General features: G+C 37.0%; 1 protein-coding gene across 1 annotated transcript; it reads right to left on the bottom strand.

The window, feature by feature from the left end:
* Window positions 1-2,672: 2,672 nt before the first annotated feature.
* Window positions 2,673-19,632, bottom strand: RRH (retinal pigment epithelium-derived rhodopsin homolog). Its single transcript, XM_023220060.2, has 7 exons — window positions 19,403-19,632; window positions 14,193-14,383; window positions 12,395-12,494; window positions 11,705-11,858; window positions 10,270-10,438; window positions 4,978-5,156; window positions 2,673-3,556 (listed from the first exon to the last, which is right to left on the bottom strand). Exons 1-7 carry the CDS (start codon window positions 19,506-19,508, stop codon window positions 3,442-3,444), a joined length of 1,014 nt encoding a protein of 337 aa, XP_023075828.1. The 5' UTR covers window positions 19,509-19,632; the 3' UTR covers window positions 2,673-3,441.
* Window positions 19,633-20,492: the final 860 nt, after the last annotated feature.

The raw sequence follows: 20,492 nt of genomic DNA, 5'->3' as shown, positions 1-20,492 counted from the left end.
AGTAAAGTAAAACAAGTCTGTTACATAGATTTTATAGGGAAAATGCTTCAACCCACTACTGATGTGGCAGGACTAAGTTCTCCAATGAGAACGTGTTCTGAGACTCTTCCAGGTCATCTCAGTGTGTGGAAGGTTTATCCCAGCCATTTATTTTTAATGCAGGCAGCTATCTCTGTTCAATAGTTTCCCAAGTTATCGGCATCAAAGCCATGTTAGAAGATCAACTATAATTCTTTCAGCTATATTAGGCTCTATCAGAAAATAAAAATTAAACATAATTAAATTTAAAACTATCTCCACACCCATAAAGTGGAGAATCCACAGGGACAATCAAGGATTTAAGTAATAAATATATGTCATTTAACCTTCTTAGTGGCTGCTTCTAACCATCCTCTTTAAAAACTTTTTTAAAAGAAAATTAATTCTATAAAAATAAGCATATTACAGAAAATGTTATTTAAAACTAATATAATTTATATAAAAACTATAGAGTCTGAAAAACTGTGCTCAATTAAAATAAAATACTGCAGGTTTTCAGATTCTGCACAACTCATTTGCTCATCAAATATTTACTGAGTACTTATTCTCTGCTGAGCACTGAGGGGTACAAAGACGAATAAAACAGTTGTTACACATAAGGAACTCACACGACAAAGGGAGGAACAGACTACTAAAGAAGCACCAGAAAAGAGCATCAAACCCAGCCTGTGTTAGTCAGGCAAGACTTTCTAGGGTGGGTGGTGCCTGGCTGCCTTTTAGAGGGTGCATGAGGATGTATTATGAGAAAATCCAGAAAGTCGCATTGCAAGCAAAGGGAATAGTGGGAACAAAGGGAGGGAAGTGAGAAACAGTGTATTGTCCTCAGAAAATTTCAAGCACTTCTTGTTGCTCAGGCATAAGATTTTGAGGCGGGAAGTTAAAGAAGATAAAGCTGGAGAGGTAAGTGGGGATGAAGTTATCAAGGAAACCCTTAGATTCCCTATGGAGAGCTTACTCTCAGCCTATAGGCAATGAGAGCAATAAAAGTTAGGCTTGGGAGTGACATATCAGCTTATCCTTTTAGGAAGAATTCTCTGGCGGCTGTGTGGAGAAAAGGTTTAGATAGCGCAAGCAAGAAGAAAGGAGGAGGCTTCTGGTGGATGTCTGTGGTTATAATGCAGGTGAGCAGCCATCAGGCTACAGCCTTGACTGCTGTGCTGGTAATAGTTAGGATAATGCAGCTTCAGGAAACATTCAGGAGAGAGAAATGATTGATTAGATGTAGGGATGAAGAAGGGATTTAAAAACAACCCTAAGGTTTCCCAGTGCTGGAGATGCAGTGAGAGGTGGTGGCCCTGAGTTTTTAAGCACAAGAGGAAGAAGAAATAGAATGGGTAAATCTCAGATCACCAAGCAACCAAGGGTTTTTGAATTATTAATTTCATGGATGACATGACTTACATGGAAGCAAGAAATGCCAAATTGAGTACAGAAACGCTGTTTAAAGATAAAAACATCAGAAAGTAGAAAACTAAGAGGTCAGAGGGAATTGTGTAACCAAAGCCCAGTCTTCCTAGTTTTATCATATAAGCAAATTAGACAATAAAAAATATAGCACTGAAATATAATTACTCTACACTGTTGAAGTCCTTTATATTTGAGGCAAAGTTGCTTCTTGCTTATCGCTGGAAATGAGTTCACGGCCTTGCAAATTGGAACTCTGAGTCCATTTTTCTAGACATTATTATAGAAGTTGTCCTGGCCTTTTAATGGCTCTGGGACTTTGGGCACAGATTTCATTATGCTTTCCCTGTAAAAAGTCTCAGCTACGGTAGACAGGATGAGCAAAGAGCTAGTGACACAAAGCATTCAGAACTCTCTGGGAACACTAGACATTTTAATTTGGCCATGAAGAAAGACAAACAGCTGAAAAGTCCCTTTTGGAGTATGTTAAAGAGGGCCTTGAAAATCCAGCTGAGGGGTTTATACTTACTTGGTGGGCAAGTGAAGGTTTTTAGCTAAAGAATTTGGGCATTGGAACTTTATTTTTAAAAGATTAGCTACGAAGTGGTATTGATTGCGGTTGTATTGTATTAATTGATTGCAGTGGGAAAGTCAGAGAGTGAGGAGATAATGTAGAAGATTACTATAACAGTTTACCTTTCCATATACATAGAGGACTGTACACATAAAACTAATACCTAGATTTTACTTAATATGCAGCCAACGGTGCTAAAGAGACAATTTACAGGTAGAAAAAATAGAGATTAAAAAATACAATATGCAAAGATACACAGCCTCACTAGCAGTTAAAGAAATGTGAAATAAAATGAATTTAAGTTAGAGTATACAACTCATAATTTAAATATATACAGCATTATTAGCAGGAATATGAAAAGCCCACTTAGACACTGCCAGTATCAGTGTAAACTAATTCAATCTTTCCAGAAAGCAAGTTAGCAACAATAATAGTGTTTTTGTATTTGTATCCAGTATTTCTAGTCTGAAAAGAAACACTCAAATAGAATAACTTCTCCCAAAGAAAAAATATATTTGCACTGAAATATTTTCAGTGGTACATCCATGAAACTAAAAACTGGAAAGCAATTTAAATGTTTACTATTTAAACAATGGTATATTGTACTATGCTTAACAGTCATTTAGAATGACAAATATGTGAGTCTACAAATTCATTTGACATTGAAAAAACATTTATTGAGTGCCTACTACATGCCAGACAGAATTAGGTATATGTGCTAAGGATACATTAAAGAACAAACATATAAAAATCTCCACTCTGATTGAAGTTAACTCTGGTGGCAAATATATGGAATATATATGCAGAAAAATGGTAATCAAAATTGCAGAAAACATCAAAATATGCACAGGGGTTATAATGCTATATAATATATATGCATCGACTTAACATTTTATTTAGAAACAATCGTGTTTATTGTTCATTTGGTTATTTTTGTTTAATAACATAAGTTAATTGATTTAAATGTTAAAATGTTGAAATGCCAAAAATGCTTTCTATTTTAACTGGGAACATCCAACAACTCATTTCAGTAATTATCTAGAATTATTCATTATTATTGTTTTTACTCATTTATTCTAACATTAAATTAGTGACTGCTTCTATTCTAATGGAGGAGCCAGGCAAGTTAAAGGTCATCAGTACAGTATAATGCATGCCATAATAGGGAGAAAGAACGGGGACGTTAACCTCGGATGCCTAATTCATCAAGGGAGATGAGCAATAAGTTGACATATCAGGACACAGAGAAGCATGCACTGCAGCAGCCAGTGCACAAAGAGAAGAAGCATGAGCTGTGCTTGAGGAGCTTACAGTCTCATAGGACAATGATCCATGTCTGCACTTGATCTAAATGGGCTCATATTTAAAACAAAAGCATTGTCAAAAAACTAAAGTGTTTTGACAGCGTGTCCTTTTCTCCTATTTCAGATTCTTCCTGAAGCCAGTGGGTTTTGAGATACATCCATCGGTAAAATACTTGTCACAGGCATTGTTTGGTGAGTCTGACATTTGAACATGGCAAGCATCGCCCTCCGAAACCTATGATAAAAAAAGGAAAATTTGGCTTTAACTCATAATGATTTGGAACTTCTAAAGCATTTTCAAATATGGCTAAGATGCCACTACTGCCAATTTACATCTCTGGATAAATTTCTGCCTCCAACTTAACATCTCCTGTTGAGAACCTTTATAAATATATAAAGTATATGGTAGAGTTAAAACCCATTTTGCACTATTGATTCTATAGATTTCCTGTTGAGAAACTTTATAAATATATAAGGTATATGGTACAGTTAAAGGCCAATTTTGCACCATTGATTCTATAGATTGAAGACATCTAATAAAAATAACTGTATGTATTTAAAAGGACGCTACCAATGTCAAGTGCCATGAGTTGTTTATTTGAACTAACAATGTGTGTTTCATCCATCTGTTCTTCCCAGCAGGAATTTTCCAAAAGAATTACCAGCAGATTCTGAATTTAAAATGTGTTCATCATTCTTCTTATGTGGTTTGTTTGGTCTGTAAAATTTTGTTTCTTCACATACCTGTAACTAAAGCTGCTTTTCCAAACATTGTCATTCCAGGATAAAATTACCTGACCTCAGCTGGGTGTGGTGGCGTGTGCCTGTAATCCCAGCACTTTGGGAGGCCGAGACGGGTGGATCACAAGGTCAGGAGTTCAAGATGAGCCTGGCCAAGATGGTGAAACTCCATCTCTACTAAAAATACAAAAATTATCCGGGCGTGGTGGTGGGCAACTGTAATCCCAGCTACTCGGGGGGCTGAGGCAGGGAATTGCTTGAACCCAGAGGTGGAGGTTGCAGTAAGCTGAGATCGCACCACTGCACTCCAGCCTGGATAGAGACTCCGTCTAAACTTCATTGAGGAGGCAGGAAGGGAACATTTTGCTGAGAAACCCAAAAAAGAGGGGAGGTAAGAATTCTCTAGTATCCAGATGCCTTTGATGTTGGGACTAAACTTTTCCCTTGCATTTGAATGATATGTCTTATTTCTTGTAAATATACATCTATGCTACCCACCAAGTGAGTCCAACGTTGTCCTGTCCATTTTCCAGTAATAAAATCACTCTTTTCTTTGGAAACCACTATTCCATGTATTTGGGGTGGGGGTAACCATTTGAACTAAGCTGACCACTGACATCCCAGGGGCTTTTCTGCCAGAGAGCCATGTGAGATGCAGTTGGTATTTGGGGATGCTTAGCTGGTAGAACTTGGGTCTTGGGTTGCCCACAGTCATCTCTGCCACTGTGTGGGAAGAGTCTGTCACAAATCTGGAGCTCTGGGCATTTAAGGGTCTAGATGCTGGTCCAGTCACATGAGGCAAATGATCTTTATGCTAGACTGAAGTGGATTTCTGTCACTTCTCTCCCAAGAAGTCTTAACATTCTTTTTATATCAGTTTTATTTTGTGTTGCAAGCATTTTAGACATTACTTACTTTTTATTAGCAACCACATAAATGCAGGGGTTATAGAATGTAGAAGATTTTGCAAACAGTGGAGCTATGATGGCCATGGGGGGAGGAATCTTCTTTGGGTCACCAAAAGAAGCCCATAAGCACACGATGGAATAAGGGGACCATGCCACCAGAAACATGCAGATCATGATCACAGACATCTGAAAAGAAATAAATATTCACCAAGCCCAATATCTAAAATATTTAAATATTAATATATCTAAAGTAGGGTAAAAATCTATCTAGGTTGGAATTTGAATATGTTTATGTTATTGATGATATAAAGGAAATAACTAAGTTTTTTTGCCTTCGATGTTGTTTGTTCAAGTGCCTGAAGTCATCCATGATAATAAGACCTTGTGAAATGGGTATATCAAGAATATATAACATTGCTTTTAAGAATGGTACACACACATAAAAGAACGCCTCTTTCTTTCTGTATGCTAGGGGACAGTACAAAAGCTGACTTTGATGAAAGACAGATAAAAACCCACCCCACTCTACTTCACATCATTATGCTATGAACTGCTGGCATGGCTATTATTATTATCACCATCATTATTATTTGTTCTTACTGGGATTATCTGCTAAACTAAAAAAAGTAACTTTCTAACTTTCTAAACTCAATTTGGAAACAAATACAATCCTATCTTAAGCTCAGTGAATTCTAACACAGGCCAAATCTACTGGATATATATTATACAAATGCAGATAATTTTGTAAAGGAGATCTCTTGCATCTTGTTTAAATGGAAAAATTATATTTTTATATTTCTTCCCTAGGTTTCCTGCTAAAATTATGGAACAGAGGTTAAAGAAGACAAAAAACCCATAAGGACAGAGAATCAGAGATTAGACAATACATATTTTTAAATGGAAACAATGACCATTGGACAAGTGGCAAATTATGTAAGGAACATGAGAATAATTTTATAAATAAGTAAATAAATAAATGCTAAAAAGAACCAACTATGAGGGAAAACCATATACAGACCACCATGCTACAGAGCTACGGAAATTCTAGTAACAAAGGATACCAGAAAACTCTGGATGTGGGGGTGCACATGGAGCTCAAAAAAGAACTGGTTGAAATCTACAAAGTTGCCGGGCAGTGGCTCAGGCCTGTAATCCCAGCACTTTGGGAGGCCGAGGCGGGCAGATCACGAGGTCAGGAGATTGAGACCATCCTGGCTAACACAGTGAAACCCCATCTCTACTAAAAAAAAAAAAAAAAAAATACAAAAAATTAGCCAGGCTTGGTGGTGGGCGCCTGTAGTCCCAGCTACTCGGGAGGCTGAGGCAGGAGACTGGCGTGAACTCAGGAGGTGGAGCTTGCAGTGAGCAGAGATTGCCTCACTGCACTCCAGCCTGGGCCATAGAGCGAGACTCCATCTCAAAAAAACAAACAAAAATAGAAATAAAGTAGTTAGACGTCCAAATATTTCTTCCTGTCCACTCAGGCTACCCAGTAACTTCCCCTTCCTCTCCCTGGAAGACTTCCAGAGCTCAGTATTTAAAAAAAAAAAAAAAAGAAGAAGAAGAAGGCTAATTTGGGAAACTCAGGACACAGGGACACCAGGTTCAGCTAAGCACTTCAGTACTGTGTTGAAAAGAGGTATACGTGTGCTGCCCCCTCCCTGTGAAAAAACTTGGAGATAGACTTGTACCTCCCACCTAGGAACATGAAAGGAATTCTGCCCAGAATAAAATACCTAGAGATACAGTTACCTGGACAGTTATAAATTCCCCCCAAATCTCCATTCCATCATTTTAACAGGCTATCAGGAGGGAGCAACGTGAAAAAGACAATTTTTCCATTTAAACAAGATACAAAAGAGCTCCTTTACAAAATTATCTGCGTCATGTATAACACACATCCAGCAGAAATTGCCTGTGCTAGAATTCACTGAGCTCGAGACAGGATTGTATTTGTTTCCAGGTTGAGTTTGGAAGTTAGAAAAAAAAATTTTTTTTTGACTAGCAGATAATCACAGTGACAGCAAATAATAATAATGATGATGATGGTCATAATAATAACTACAGAGACAATTAGAAATTCCCCCAAAAGAAACATCTCACTAATAAGCATATCCATGCTTATAATTAACATTTTTAATGCATCACTCTTAAGTATGAAGGAACAATCATTGACCGCCAGACCTTAAGAAAACTTTTACATTGACAGGCAAAGAAAAAAAAAAAAAAACAGTGCAAGAACTCAGGGGAAACAAAAATATGTGGTAAACAGAAGGAAATATAAATATATATAATATCACAGAAATAACAGAAGATATACATCCATAAAACAAGGAGAGAATAGAGTATAAATAGCTATTTTATCAACAAAAATGGTTTTTAACTCTAGAAGAGAACCCAGGCAATACCATTCAGGACATAGGCACAGGCAAAGATTTCATGAAGAAGATGCCAAAAGCAATTGCAACAGAAGCAAAAATTGACAAATAGGATCTGATTAAACTAAAGAGCTTCTGCACAGCAATAGAAACTATAAACAGAGTAAACAGCCTACAGAATGTGAGAAAATTTTTGCAATCTGTGCATCTGACAAAGGTCTAATATCCAGCATCTACAAGGAACTTAAACAAATTTATGAGAAAAAAACAAGCAACCCCATTACAAAGTGGGCAAGGGACATGAACAGGCATTTCTCAACAGAAGACATACATGCAGCCAACAAACATGAAAAAAAAAACCTCATCACTGATCATTAGAGAAATGCAAATCAAAACCACAATGAGATACCGTCTCATACCAGTCAGAATGACTATTAATAAAAAGTCAAAAAATAACAGATGCTGGTGAGATTGTGAAAAAAACACTTTTACACTCTTGGTGGGAGTATAACTTGGTTCAATCATTGTGGAAGATCGTGTGTGGCAATTCCTCAAAGACCTAGAGACAGAAATACCATTTGTCCCAGCAATTCTTTTACTGAGTATATACCCAAAGGAATATAAATTATTCTATTATAAAGACACATGCGGATGTGTGTTTATTGCAGCACTATTCAAAATAGCAATCATGGACATGACATGGAATTAACCTAAATTCTCATCAATGGTAGACTGGATAAAGAAAATGTAGTTCAATGCAGCCATAAAAAGGAATGATATCATGTCCTTTGCAGGGACATCAGTGGAGCTGGAGGCCATTATCAAACTAATGCAGGAACAGAAAACCAAATACCATATATTGTCACTTATAAGTGGGAGCTAAATGATGAGAACACATGGACACATGGCGGAAGCAACGCACACTGGGGCCTGTCAGAGGGTAGAGGGAGGGAGGAGGGAGAGGATCAGGAAGAACAGCTAATGGATGGATGGGCTTAATACCTGGATGATCTGGGCAGCAAACCACCATGGCACACATTTACCTATGTAACAAACCTACACATCCTGCACATGTACCCCTGAACTTAAAATAAAAGTTGGAATTATTTTTAATGGTTTTTACCCTATCTGTAAAAGTGAGAGTAGAATGTTAAAAATGTAATAGAAAGGTTGTATGATATTATCAGGTTGGGATCAGGGGGAGGTGAATCAGGTGAATTATATAAGTGCAGGGTCAGATCCTGTTTTTATTTAAAATTTCTATTTTGTTCAACATAATTTTTTACATTTTTTTAAGTACTAGATTAAGCCACTTTTTTTAATTAATGAGTTTTTTGGAGCTTACTTGAATTTTGCACCCAAGGGTTGGCCTTCACTATCCTCACCCTTATCCTAGACCTAGATATGGTTGAGCAAATCTCCCAGAAAGTAGAAACAAAAAGAAACAAACAACCACCACAAAAGAGACAAACAAAAATAGACAATATAGGAGAGAAAATTTAAGAAAATTAGAAGATAAATCTAGCAAATTAAATATCTAAATAAAAGGAATTCCAGGGAAAGAGAAGAGAAAAAACCAGAGGGACTGGAATCATCAGAGAAATCATAAGAGAAATCTCCTAGAAGAGGAAGATGGGAGTCTCCACACTGAAAGATCTCACCAAGTACCCAGTGCTGGATAAACACTCATACCAAGGTGCATCAGTATACATTTTCAGAAAACTAGAGACATAGAGAAGATCCTATAAGCTTCCAGAGAGAACCCACAGATCACCACAGAGCATCAACCACCAGAATGCCATCAGCCTTTGTAGCAGCAATACTGGAAGCTAGGAGACGCAGAGTGATACCTTCAAAACTCTTTGAATATTACTTTTGCACCTAGAATTCTAGACCAGGCAGTCAGTCAGTCAATATGATAGTAAAATTAAGACATTTTCAGCCATGCAAAGTATTAAAAATATTACCTCTCCCATAACTTCAGGAATTAATTGAAGAATGTGCTCCACCAAATCAGAGGAAATAAACTAAGAACAAGAAGGGGAAGAAAAGGAAGACAAGCATTTCAGAAAACAGGGGATTTGACCCCGGAAGGAGGTGAAAGCATCCTGAGCTGATGATGAAGGGAGACCTGAAGATGTTGGCTTTCTGAGCAGCGGTCCTCAGGAGCAATCAGTTCAAAGCAGAGCAGGAGGCCCCAGGGAACCAGGAGGATGGCTCCAAGAAGAGGATAAGGTTCATCACATCTGTGGTGTGTTTAAACATACTGAGAGCAGAGAAAGAGCCTCTTTATCTAACCAAATATTGTTAACATTATACTGACAGATAAGGAGGGAGAAAGGCATGGAGGAGGAGTTGGGCAGGTGGGTGATGTAAGAGAATAAATCCTCATCATCCACAGTAGGAAATCAAGAGATGATGGCCAAAAATATATCCAAAAGAGCAAACAGCATATGATTCAGAAATAAGAAGGCAAGTGGCCAGGTGCAGTGGCTCACACCTGTAATCCCAGCACTTTGCGAGGCCGAGGTGGGCGGATCACCTGAGGTCAGGGGTTCAAGACCAGCCTGGCCAACATGGTAAAACACCATCTCTACTAAAAATACAAAAAATTTAGCTGGGCATGGCGGTAGGCGTCTGTAATCCCAGCTACTCGGGAGGCTGAGGCAGGAGAATCACTCGAACCCGGGAGGCAGAGGTTGCAGTGAGTCAAGATCGTGCCATTGAACTCCAGCCTAGACAATAAGAATGAAACTCCGTTTCAAAAAAATAAAAAATAAGGAGGCAAACACAGAAGAAAGATCTGGGAAGTGAGAGATGGGGATGAGGGAGAGAAGACTGCGGTGGTCCCAGGGACTCTTTCAACTATGAGTGGGTAAAAGCTCCATGACAACAATTTTTCAAGGATGTTGACCTCTTACCTTTGTTACATCTATCTGATCTGACCAGTCTCTGTTGAGGGACTCAGTGCAGTCACTGGTAGCGTGATGTTTAATGGATAGTGTGACATGGTAATAGCAGTAAAACATCACTGTCAAGGGCACAATAAAATTTATCGCAATAACCGTCATGGTGTAAGACACAAAAGATCTGAAAATAAGAAAAGGCAATCATGATTGCTCATTTAATGTCCTAAGTGGGGAAAGGGGAAAGAGGAGATAATTATTAAAAATAATATTGGTAGTCACTGTATTGTTAAATAGTTTAAGAAGGGTATTTGACTTTTAGTTTTTTTAGGCCAGAAATTGGCCAACTATGGACTGTAGGCTTATTCCAGCCTATTACTCATCTTTGTAAATAAAGTTTTATTGGAACACAGCCATGTGTCCTCATTTACATGCTGGCTGTGGCTGCTTTTACAGGACGATGACAGAGTTGAGCTGTGATAGAGACATCTGGTCTATAAAGTCTAAAGTATTTACTTTTAATTGCTTTCAAGACAGAATCTTGCTTGGTCACCCAGGCTGGAGTGCAGTGGTGCAATCATGTCTCACTGTAGCCTTGAACTCCCCAGCTCAAGTCAATCTCCATTTTAGCCTACCAAGTACCTGAGACCACAGGCATGAACCACCACAGCCAGCTAAATTTCTGCCCCCACCTTTTTTTTTTTTTTTTTTTTTTGTAGAGACAGGGTCTCAATATGTTGCCCAGGCTGGTCTCAAACTCCTGGGCGGAAGTGATCTTCCTGCCCCAGCCTCACAAAGTGCTGGAATTACAGGCATGAACCACTGTGCCCAGCCTTTACTTTTTGAATCTGCAGAAAAAATTTTAGATTTAGATCTGGTTTGAGATTTAGAAATTTTCTGTTCATTTTTAAGTCATCCTTCATTTCCTTTAATGAACTAAATTATCCTCTTGTTCCTGAAAAATATATAGAAGCCTCACTAACTAGCAGGTAAATCTTTGCAGTGACTATACTTTTGCTATGCAGTTCTCAGAATGTGCTTGGACACCCGACCATCTTGAAAAGACAGCAGGGAGGTAGCCTGGGCTTTTGCCAGAGCCACACACTCTATCTAGCTTCACTAACTCTTTTCCTGCTCATGATCCTACCTTTGAGATGTGCAAATATTGGAAGGGTGATTGGTACCCTGCGTTGCTGCTTTAAGAGAGAACACAGGGGAGGGAGGAAGGAATGGGGTAAAGGAGACACAGTGAGATGGATGACCTTTACTTGCAAACAAGCATAAGTCACTTTTCTCAATTCCGACTTTTGCTAGAATCACATCATCACTACCGAGGAAGCACTTTGCCACCTTCTGTATGAGGAACACATGATCTGAACTTAAATTTGAAGGGGTGAGAAAATGTCTACACTAGAAGCATTTGATTATAAAGTGTAAACTTCTCTCTTACCTATCATTTTTCCTCCAGTTTATGGTACAAGTAGCACCAGTAGGATCTGGGGCATAACTAGCCCACCCTATGATAGGCATCAAAGCCCAAAACAGGCCATTGATCCAGGCTCCCAGAATCATGCCGAGGTAAGTGTTGGTTGTCATTCTTCTCCCTATTATCAAGCATAGGAAATATTAGCAGCATTTGCCATTAATGGGACTCACTTTTTTAAACTTGCTTGATTCATAAGTGTTATCAAGTAGATTCTTTACAGAGCACTTTGGTGGGCCTTAGGAGCCAAAACATGCATGCAACGCCAAATAAAAGTAACAAATATGTTCTCACTTTTTACCAAGCCTATCTACATAAGTTCACATTCTGGAAAAAAATGACATTTAAGCTGAAACCTAAACGAGAAAAGAATCAGTCAGAGGATAAGCAGGAAGAGTAGCTTTCCAGACCTAGCAAAACAGTGGATACGAAGACCTCACTTTGGGCTTGGTCCATACCTCAAAGTGTGAATGACCTTATGAAATTTGGATTTTATTCTAAATACAACAGGAAGCCATTGAAACATTTGAACAATTATTGCCAGAGAAATAAAACTGACCCTAACTACAAACCATTAGGTTTATATTTTAGCATATATATTGAGTGACCATTAGTCAAGAAATTGATTCATTAAGAAAGCTGAGAAAAGTGTTGTACCTATGTCAGGAAGGCAGATGGTAAGGTATCGGTCCACGGCCACGACAGTGAGTAATCCAATACTTGCCATTCCAAAAAAAATATTCAATCCAGCATAAACCTGGAAACCAAAATTGAAAATACTCTACCATTCTAAACACCCTCCCAAGAAACATTTAGATTTTTGTACCATTGTTAGAATATATCTCAAATATACTAAATGTTTTTTACTACTTTAAAAGACATCTTCATTGTCAAATTATAACTAGTTTAATAAAAATTTATGGAAAGTATTTTGTAATTTCATTAACTAAAATGAACTTTTTTCAAAATTTTAAGACTTACAGTGAAATTTCTTTACAACACTCTATGAACAGAGTGCAGAACAACCACAAACCAGCAAAAGACTAGTATTCAGAAGATGGGCAATTCAACAGGAGGAAAAGACAAACTCAATAGAAAAATGGCCAGAATGAATGGGGTATGCACAAAAGCCCACTGGCATTTGAATGTTTATAACATAAGACATGCAACCACAATAAATATTCAAAGAAATACTGATGATAAGATGGCATTTCACACTCTTGAAAATGAAAATTTAAAAGTCTGATAATCCCAAGTATTAAGGAGAATGTGGAGTAATAGATGTTCTCATAATTTGAATAACTATTTTGGACAGCAATTTGGCTACTTCTGATAAAATTGAAGATGAACATTCTCTACAACTTAAACCATTCCACTCCTAGGCAATGTGTCTAAAGAAACTCATATATTGCATAAGGAGATGTATATAAGAACATTTATTGAAGCCTTCCCTGTGATAGAAAAAAAATGGGAACAAATGTCCAATAAGAGTAAAATGAAAAAGTACATTGGGCTATGTTCATAAAATGGAATATTGTATAGCAATCAAAATGAATGACTTAGAGCCATATCCATCAACATGGATAAACCTCAAAAACATAATATAGAACAATGAAAGGAAATCACATAATGCAAACAATGTTATATCATTTACACAAAACCTAAAGTATTCAGACAGTATCTGGTTTATGTGCAAATACATAAGATAGGAAAACATTCATGAGAGGAATAACATTGAGGATGGTATGCAATGGCCTTCATCATTATCTGTATAGTTTTATGTCTTTAAAAAGGAAAACAATCTGAAGCACAGATTGAGGAACAGTAAGACTTAACAAAACTGGTTGGTACTTCCGTGGATATTCAGTATTCACTACTACTTTCATTTAATTCTCTATAGTTTTTAGCTTCTGATAGTAAACCGCTAAAAGAATTAGGCCAAAAGTAATAATTGCCTACTATCTTAAAGCAAATTAATATTAACTCATTTCCTTTTTAGTAAAAAATAACAAATACATTTAGTAACAATTCTCATGGAGGACTTTCTATAGGAAAAAAATTCAACAACATGGTGGCTTAACTATCTTCCATAATATGATTAAATCACTAAATATTGTTTCAGATGAAAGCAGGGTATTTCTTTTTCAATTTGCAATATGCAAATTTTCATTTGAATATGCAAATCAGCACTCTTCTTTAGTTGAAGGCTAGGTGTTTTGTTTCTTCCTTCCTTTGGGTTGGGAGAATTTTGAAAATATAACAATGGTTGGTGGTTTTATTTCTCTTATTAAAGAATATATTCCTAGTCACTTCTGAAGTTCTTTTCCATAAAAGCACTGTGTCCATCATCCTACAATATCTTTTTCGATTTAAACTCTTGGGATTCTTTTTAGACATTTAAATTTACATTTCTTTGATCTATTTGTTTTGCTTTCATTCCAATGATCTCCAATACCTGACAGCCTGCATATCCAAATTTCCAACTTCCATACAGATCTGAGGCAGCAGACATGGGATAGCCAATGCTACTGACCCCTATATCAGTAACAGCCAGGTTAATAATAATTGCATTTGTGGGTGTCCGAAGTTCCTTGTACTTAATGAAGATGCCCAGAACTATTATGTTGCTGAGAATACTTATCACACCTGAGAACACACACAAAAATATGATGCATTTTGTTTAATTTGAATGTTTCAAAGTAGACTCAAAATGAAATATTTAAGCCCCCTTAAAAACATAACAGATCTATTTTAGTTCATTTATTTGAAGAGCTCCTGCTGTTCTTAAAACTGTAACATCTTCACATCCCTTCTGTGAAATAGAAATGAGAAAATTAAAACACAAAGAATCTGCCAATTGCACAAGGCAGCACTGAAGGCTGGTTTTAATGTCATCGCTACTGAGTGAACTGTCCTTGAAACTCCTTCACTGGCTTTCATACCATTCCTGCTGATTTTTAGGACAAATATATGATGGACCATACCCTCTTTTTGGCAGCTGAACTTCCTCCTCTTCCTTCCTGGGGCCTGGGACTCTTCTTTTTCCATAGTTGCCTTTCTCAAGCTTCAATTATCATTCTATCCTCACAGCACTTTTGTCACTATTTTCAGCCATGACACAAGCTCCAGTTCCACACTATTTTTCATTCAACTCATTGTCATTTACTAAGCATCTACCATATGTAAGATTATATGACTATTCCAGTATTTCTTGAAACTCAACATATCCAAATTCTTCATTCCAACACACACAGACACACACAGACACACACACACACACACACACACAAGCACACCCCTACCCCAATAGAAGAATGCATACTATAAGACTTGTCTATCCAGAGAGGAAGTTGAGCCAGCTTTTTGGTCCATAGAGAAGCCTCACAGCTGATACCACCTTAATTAAGTTTCTGACTCTTTGCTTGCAGGTCCAGAACCTCAGTGTTGTCAGTGCCCCAGACTGGTTGCATTGAGGTAGACAGATAACTAAACTTATTAACCGGAATGCCACTGTATTATTTTACACTGAGAAATACTGTTGAGTGTACTGGATGTGCATGTTTAACATCCCCTACATGCTGTAAAGGGCATAAGCCAGATATGGGCTGTACTAGATCCTAAAGGGGTGGGAGAGGGTGGGGTGGGAGTAGATTTCAGTCAAGAAGCTAGAATCATTACTGGATTGTTAGAGACTAAAGGAGGGTTGTGCAATAAGCAGGAATAGAGTTGAGTTCCCCGTCGAGAAAAGAATTACTTGGAGATCGATCCCCAATTATTGTCAGAGAGGGACAGTTTCCAAGAACCAACATACAATAATATCAGCTCAGTAAAAACTTTTATCATATATCGGCACTTCAGTCAGAACTTCTGCCTTAGCCTGTTACACTAAACTTCCAGATTCCTGTTCTTTCCCCCTCCTTGCTTCTGGCAGAATCAGCTTGCTATAATATAGACTTAACCATGGTTCTTCTCCTCCTAAAAACTTGTAATATTCGCCACTGGCTGTGGGATAAAAATCCAAATGTCCCAACCTGATATTCCAGGCTCTTTGCCTCAATCTGTTGTCACTCTCTAGAAGCACATTTCTACACTTGTCAAGTGAACTCTCCATTCTAGTTTTTCCCCAGATACACCATGCCTGACTCATATTTCTCCCACTTGGAGCACCCTGCTCCTTCCCTCTGCCTATCCAAATGCCATCCAGTTCAAGCCCCTAAGCCTTCTCCTACCCACACTATCCTCTCCTCCCTCAATTTACAAACTATCTGCTTATCATTAACTTAGTCTTATGTAACGCTATATAATTTAACTGTTACTTTTCCTAGTCTTTTCATGTAGATTTCAGGCTCCTCATGATTTCTGTGGTTTTTGAATATGTGACATACAGCTTTATTTATTTAATAAGTGGGCTACAACTAAAACCCATATTGCTTAATTTCTATCATTCCTTCAAGATAATTAGAACACAATGACAGAAAATTTGATGATTCTTTGGCCCTATTTTTAGCATCTAGGATTGTAGCATGTATACAAGACATACTCCAAAGAATTTAATGAAATGAAGACTTTGTGGGCTAGCTACAAACTCAATGATTTGTTTTTAAAGTTAGATAAAAACGGTGCAGTAAATTGCTGCCTACCAAGTACACAACCAGAACAAAGGGACTATAATTCTGGGAGTCTTACAAATAATGGGGGTATGAAGTAAGCAGTTTAGCCCTTTTCTCTATTCTCTCTGCAGCTGTACCAAGCACGCTGCCTTGTTTCCACAGCTGTAGGTCTTCTAATGGGTATATAATAGATCACCTAGTCGTTAGATTTTAGTTAAGTCCCATCTGACAGTCAGTCTAAATGCTAAGTAGCACTTGATGTTGACTTCTCCTTCACTCTTGAAACATTTTCCCTCTTGTCTTCTGTGACTTCCATCCAATCTCTTCAACAGACTCTTCTTGATCTACTTCCTGGCCTTTCTTTCTCCATCTGTGTCTTATTAAATATGTGCATTGTCCAACCTTCTGTCCTAGACCCCTTTCTTTTCACATTTAACACATACTCTGAGTGATTTCTTCATACCCAAAGCTATACCCTGATACTTTTCAGCCTCCAGACACTCAAACCCATATGTCCAGCTTTTTATGGAACACCTCTCAAATTGAACTGATTTTTTTCTCCTGTCTCAAACCTGTTCTTCCCCAACTGTGTTCCTTTCTTGATGAAGAGCATCACCATCTATTCAGTAGCTCAAAAAAGAAACCCAGGCGTCATTTTCGATACTTCTCTCCTTCTCCCATCATCCAATCAATTCCACCTTCTAGCTCTTGAATGTATCTACTTCCTTCTGTCCTCACTGCCATTACTCCCTCCTCAGAATCACTGCAATGGCCTCCTATGTGGTCTCTTAGTTACCACTATAGTACATTTCAAAAATGCAAATCAGATCATGTCACTCTCGTTTCAAACGCTTCAGTGACTCCCTGTCACCTTTAATACTTACATGGCTCGTCACTGTCTGGTACTCAGCCATCTTTTTCATTCTATCTCTTACCCTTCATTTTACAATCATCCATAATGATTTATTTCAGATCCTCAAATTCACCATGTGCTCTTACCTCCCAGCCTTAATTGGGGAAAGGGAGAGGGCTCAATGACACAATAAATTAACAAAACATCTGTCACACTGGAAGTTGTAACAGTTTATAGGAGCCAAAATCTAAATGAAAGATCAAATTAACCATTAAATAAAAAACAAAAAAATCTAAATAGGCTCTTGGTAAAAGTAACAAATGAAATAAATGCTTTCACTACACCCTTTCCTCATAGTTTCAGTTTTGATTTGCGAGTTTACGTGAGTTTTGTTAAAGGAGGAAAGTTAGGGGATTTAAAGAAAAATAGATGCTTGATACAGGGGCAGAACAAAAGCATAAAGAGGTCAGATATGCTTTCTTCAGTGGATCCACCAGAAACAGAAGCAAATAACACACACTCATTGTATATACGTTGATAAAGCTGACTCGGGTTTATATGTGAGGGCTGCAGAACCAAACTGCCTGGGTTTAGATCCTGGTGTAGCTACTTAGTAGATGTGTGTGTTGGACAAGTTTCCTAAGCTCTTCATCTATATAAACTAGAGAAATAAAACTGAAGAGTAACTTACTGAATTAGTGTAAGGATGAATTATTCTGTATGTGTAAGGTTTTACAACAGTGCTTGGTATATAGCAAGTATTCAAATGATAACATTAGTAGCAATAGTAAGATTACTATTATTATTACTGTTACGGAGATAAGAACTAAGTAGAATATTTTCTGCATGCTAATTTTGTAACCAGGTCAAAAACGGATAGTTTGAGTTGGGTTTTTTTTTTTTTTTTTTTTTTTTTTTGGTCATCTACAAATAACTAAACCAAACATTGTATACAAGGTATTTCCATGTAATTGTTATGAGATTTTCTCAGCCTTTTTTGCAATTACAAAAAAATTAGAACTTGTCTAGTACTTACCATACAGAGGTATTCAAATGAACAAGATAACACGTCACTAAAATCACAAAACTTAACTGAGGAGCTCAATTTCTAGCACTAGAAGTAATACGCTGAATTATAAGGAAGAAACTAAACAATTATAAACTGGGTATAGGATGATGTGTTATACTTTTCACTCTACTTTTGAATATGTTTGAAAATTTTTATAAAAGTCAATTCAAAAAACAATGAACTCAATATAAGAGTTACTTCTAAAACTCATTAAAGTTGAAAATTAAGTGATTACTCAATACAAAAGTTACACAATTCAATGACACATTAAAAGATAAAAAGTTTCTACTGTCATTCCCCCATCCCTTTTTTTCTGCAAACAATCCTTTACATCAGTGGGTATGTGGGGAGGAAAGGGAAAAAGAAACAAATATTTGTCCAACACCTACTATATGGCACTTATGTGTCACTTAATTTTACTCCTTATAACAATCATGACAGGTAACTTATTCTTATGCTTGTTTTACAGATGAGAAAATGGAAGAACAAAAAGGAGAAGAAACTTGCTCACAGTTGCAAATATACTAAAAGATGAAATCCAAAACTCAAGAGTTTTCCAATAAGCGTTCTGGAACAAGCTGAATTTTCAGACTCTGTCCTCAATGACAATATACTCTGCTCTGTCTTCTTAGGACTTTTTCTTTCCAGAACCTTTAAGTCCTTAGCTAAATTCTACCACCAAGAACAAAAATATGAGGGTTATATGTAAGAATAGTAAATGATGCTAAAAATACATTTTTGCCATGGTGCATACTCTTCTCCAATAAAAATTTTGACAATGCAGTAACCAAATACATAGATTTTTATAAAAGAACTATTTATTACATAGAAAACTTTTCTCAGCCTCACTTCACTGCTCTTATGTTATCAAAATTCAAAATAACCTGTGACAATAGCCATCACTAACAATGTTTTCACTTATTCTTTCACCCACATTCTCTTATTTGATCTTTATAGCCCAGAAATAGAATATCATCATCCTCATTTACCAACGAGCAAACCAAGTCAGGATAAATGACTTGTCAAGGTTGGCCAGTAATACGGAACTTGAAACAATGCATGCCTTATGCTGAAAACTTCTGCCTTTCTTCACCTATTCTAAAGAAAGACAACTGTTAATTAAACATCCATACCTGCCATAATCAAGTAAGTTGCAACAATATTGTGTTCAGTCTGTGAAAAGACCGAGCCATCTTCATTTTTAGAGTCTGAACTGTTGCCTAAATTATTTCTTAGCATTCTGGAGGGAAGATACCGAGACACCCTTCATAATAAGCCTTCGATAATTATGAACAGTTTTACAGCTACTGAGGAAAGATTTTTCAGGACCAATCATTTCCACTTAGAGATCTCAAAGAAGGGCCTTTTCATAGAGGCCCTCCCTTAACAGCTTTAATTGGACTAAAGAGGAAGGGATTTTAATTCCCAGAATAAGGGAAAAGCTTATTAGCAAAACAAAAAGAAATACCAAGCACCACAGATTTTAACCTATTTGGGCATCAGTCTTCTTTCTAAGGAGATTATCAAGCACACACATCCCATTTAAACAATAAACAAACTCAGGAAATCAGTATAGGATCAGACTTAACTGATTTCTGCTGGAAATTAAGAGCCAGCCTTAGTCCTCTAAAACTATTCGGATTAAGGTCCCTGTTTTCTGTTGACCCTTCAAGTTTTTCCATGTCGGCTCCTTTTTTTTTTCTTAACAATTTAAATATTAGTGATAAAGTAGTAGTCTCCTTCCAACTTCCAAATCTCACTCTCCTAAAGGTTACCAGTATTGTTTGGTGCATATCCTTTCTTACATTTTTCTCTGCTTATACATATATTCATACAAGTGTTTGAGGTTTCCTCCACTTGTATGAATAAAATGAGGGGAAAAAAATAAGTATATATGTGTATATATATAATGCAACTTGTTTTCCCCTAAGGCTGTATTATAAATTCCAAGTCAATAAACTCAGAATATAATAGTCTAATTTATTAGTAGCTATGTATTTCATAGCATGGATATAACATGATCAACTCCACCATCCACCTGTTAACTTCCCCTATAGTTTGATATGCACATGAGTAATTAATATTATCTGATAGTAATCATTGTATACTTTGCCAAAGCATCTGAATTCAATCACTGACATTGTAAAGTACAGAATAAAAATATTCTGGATTATCACATTACAACCTGAAAACTAACCTGAACATATTTTCTTAGAATGATAA

This window comes from Piliocolobus tephrosceles, chromosome 3 (assembly GCF_002776525.5).
Source record: "Piliocolobus tephrosceles isolate RC106 chromosome 3, ASM277652v3, whole genome shotgun sequence".
Lineage (NCBI taxonomy): Eukaryota > Metazoa > Chordata > Mammalia > Primates > Cercopithecidae > Piliocolobus > Piliocolobus tephrosceles.
Note: the sequence above shows the minus strand (reverse complement) of the source record. Positions and strands in the feature narration are given on the sequence as shown.

Excerpts from the sequence above, each read along its gene's own strand:
- RRH (XM_023220060.2), bottom strand. The coding sequence starts at position 19,508 with ATGCTAAGAAATAATTTAGGCAACAGTTCAGACTCTAAAAATGAAGAT. Across the intron at positions 14,384-19,402 it reads AACTTACTTGATTATGGCAG|GTGTGATAAGTATTCTCAGC; the intron begins GTATGGATGTTT and ends GTGTGTTCTCAG. Across the intron at positions 3,557-4,977 it reads TATGTGGTTGCTAATAAAAA|GTTTCGGAGGGCGATGCTTG; the intron begins GTAAGTAATGTC and ends TTTTTATCATAG.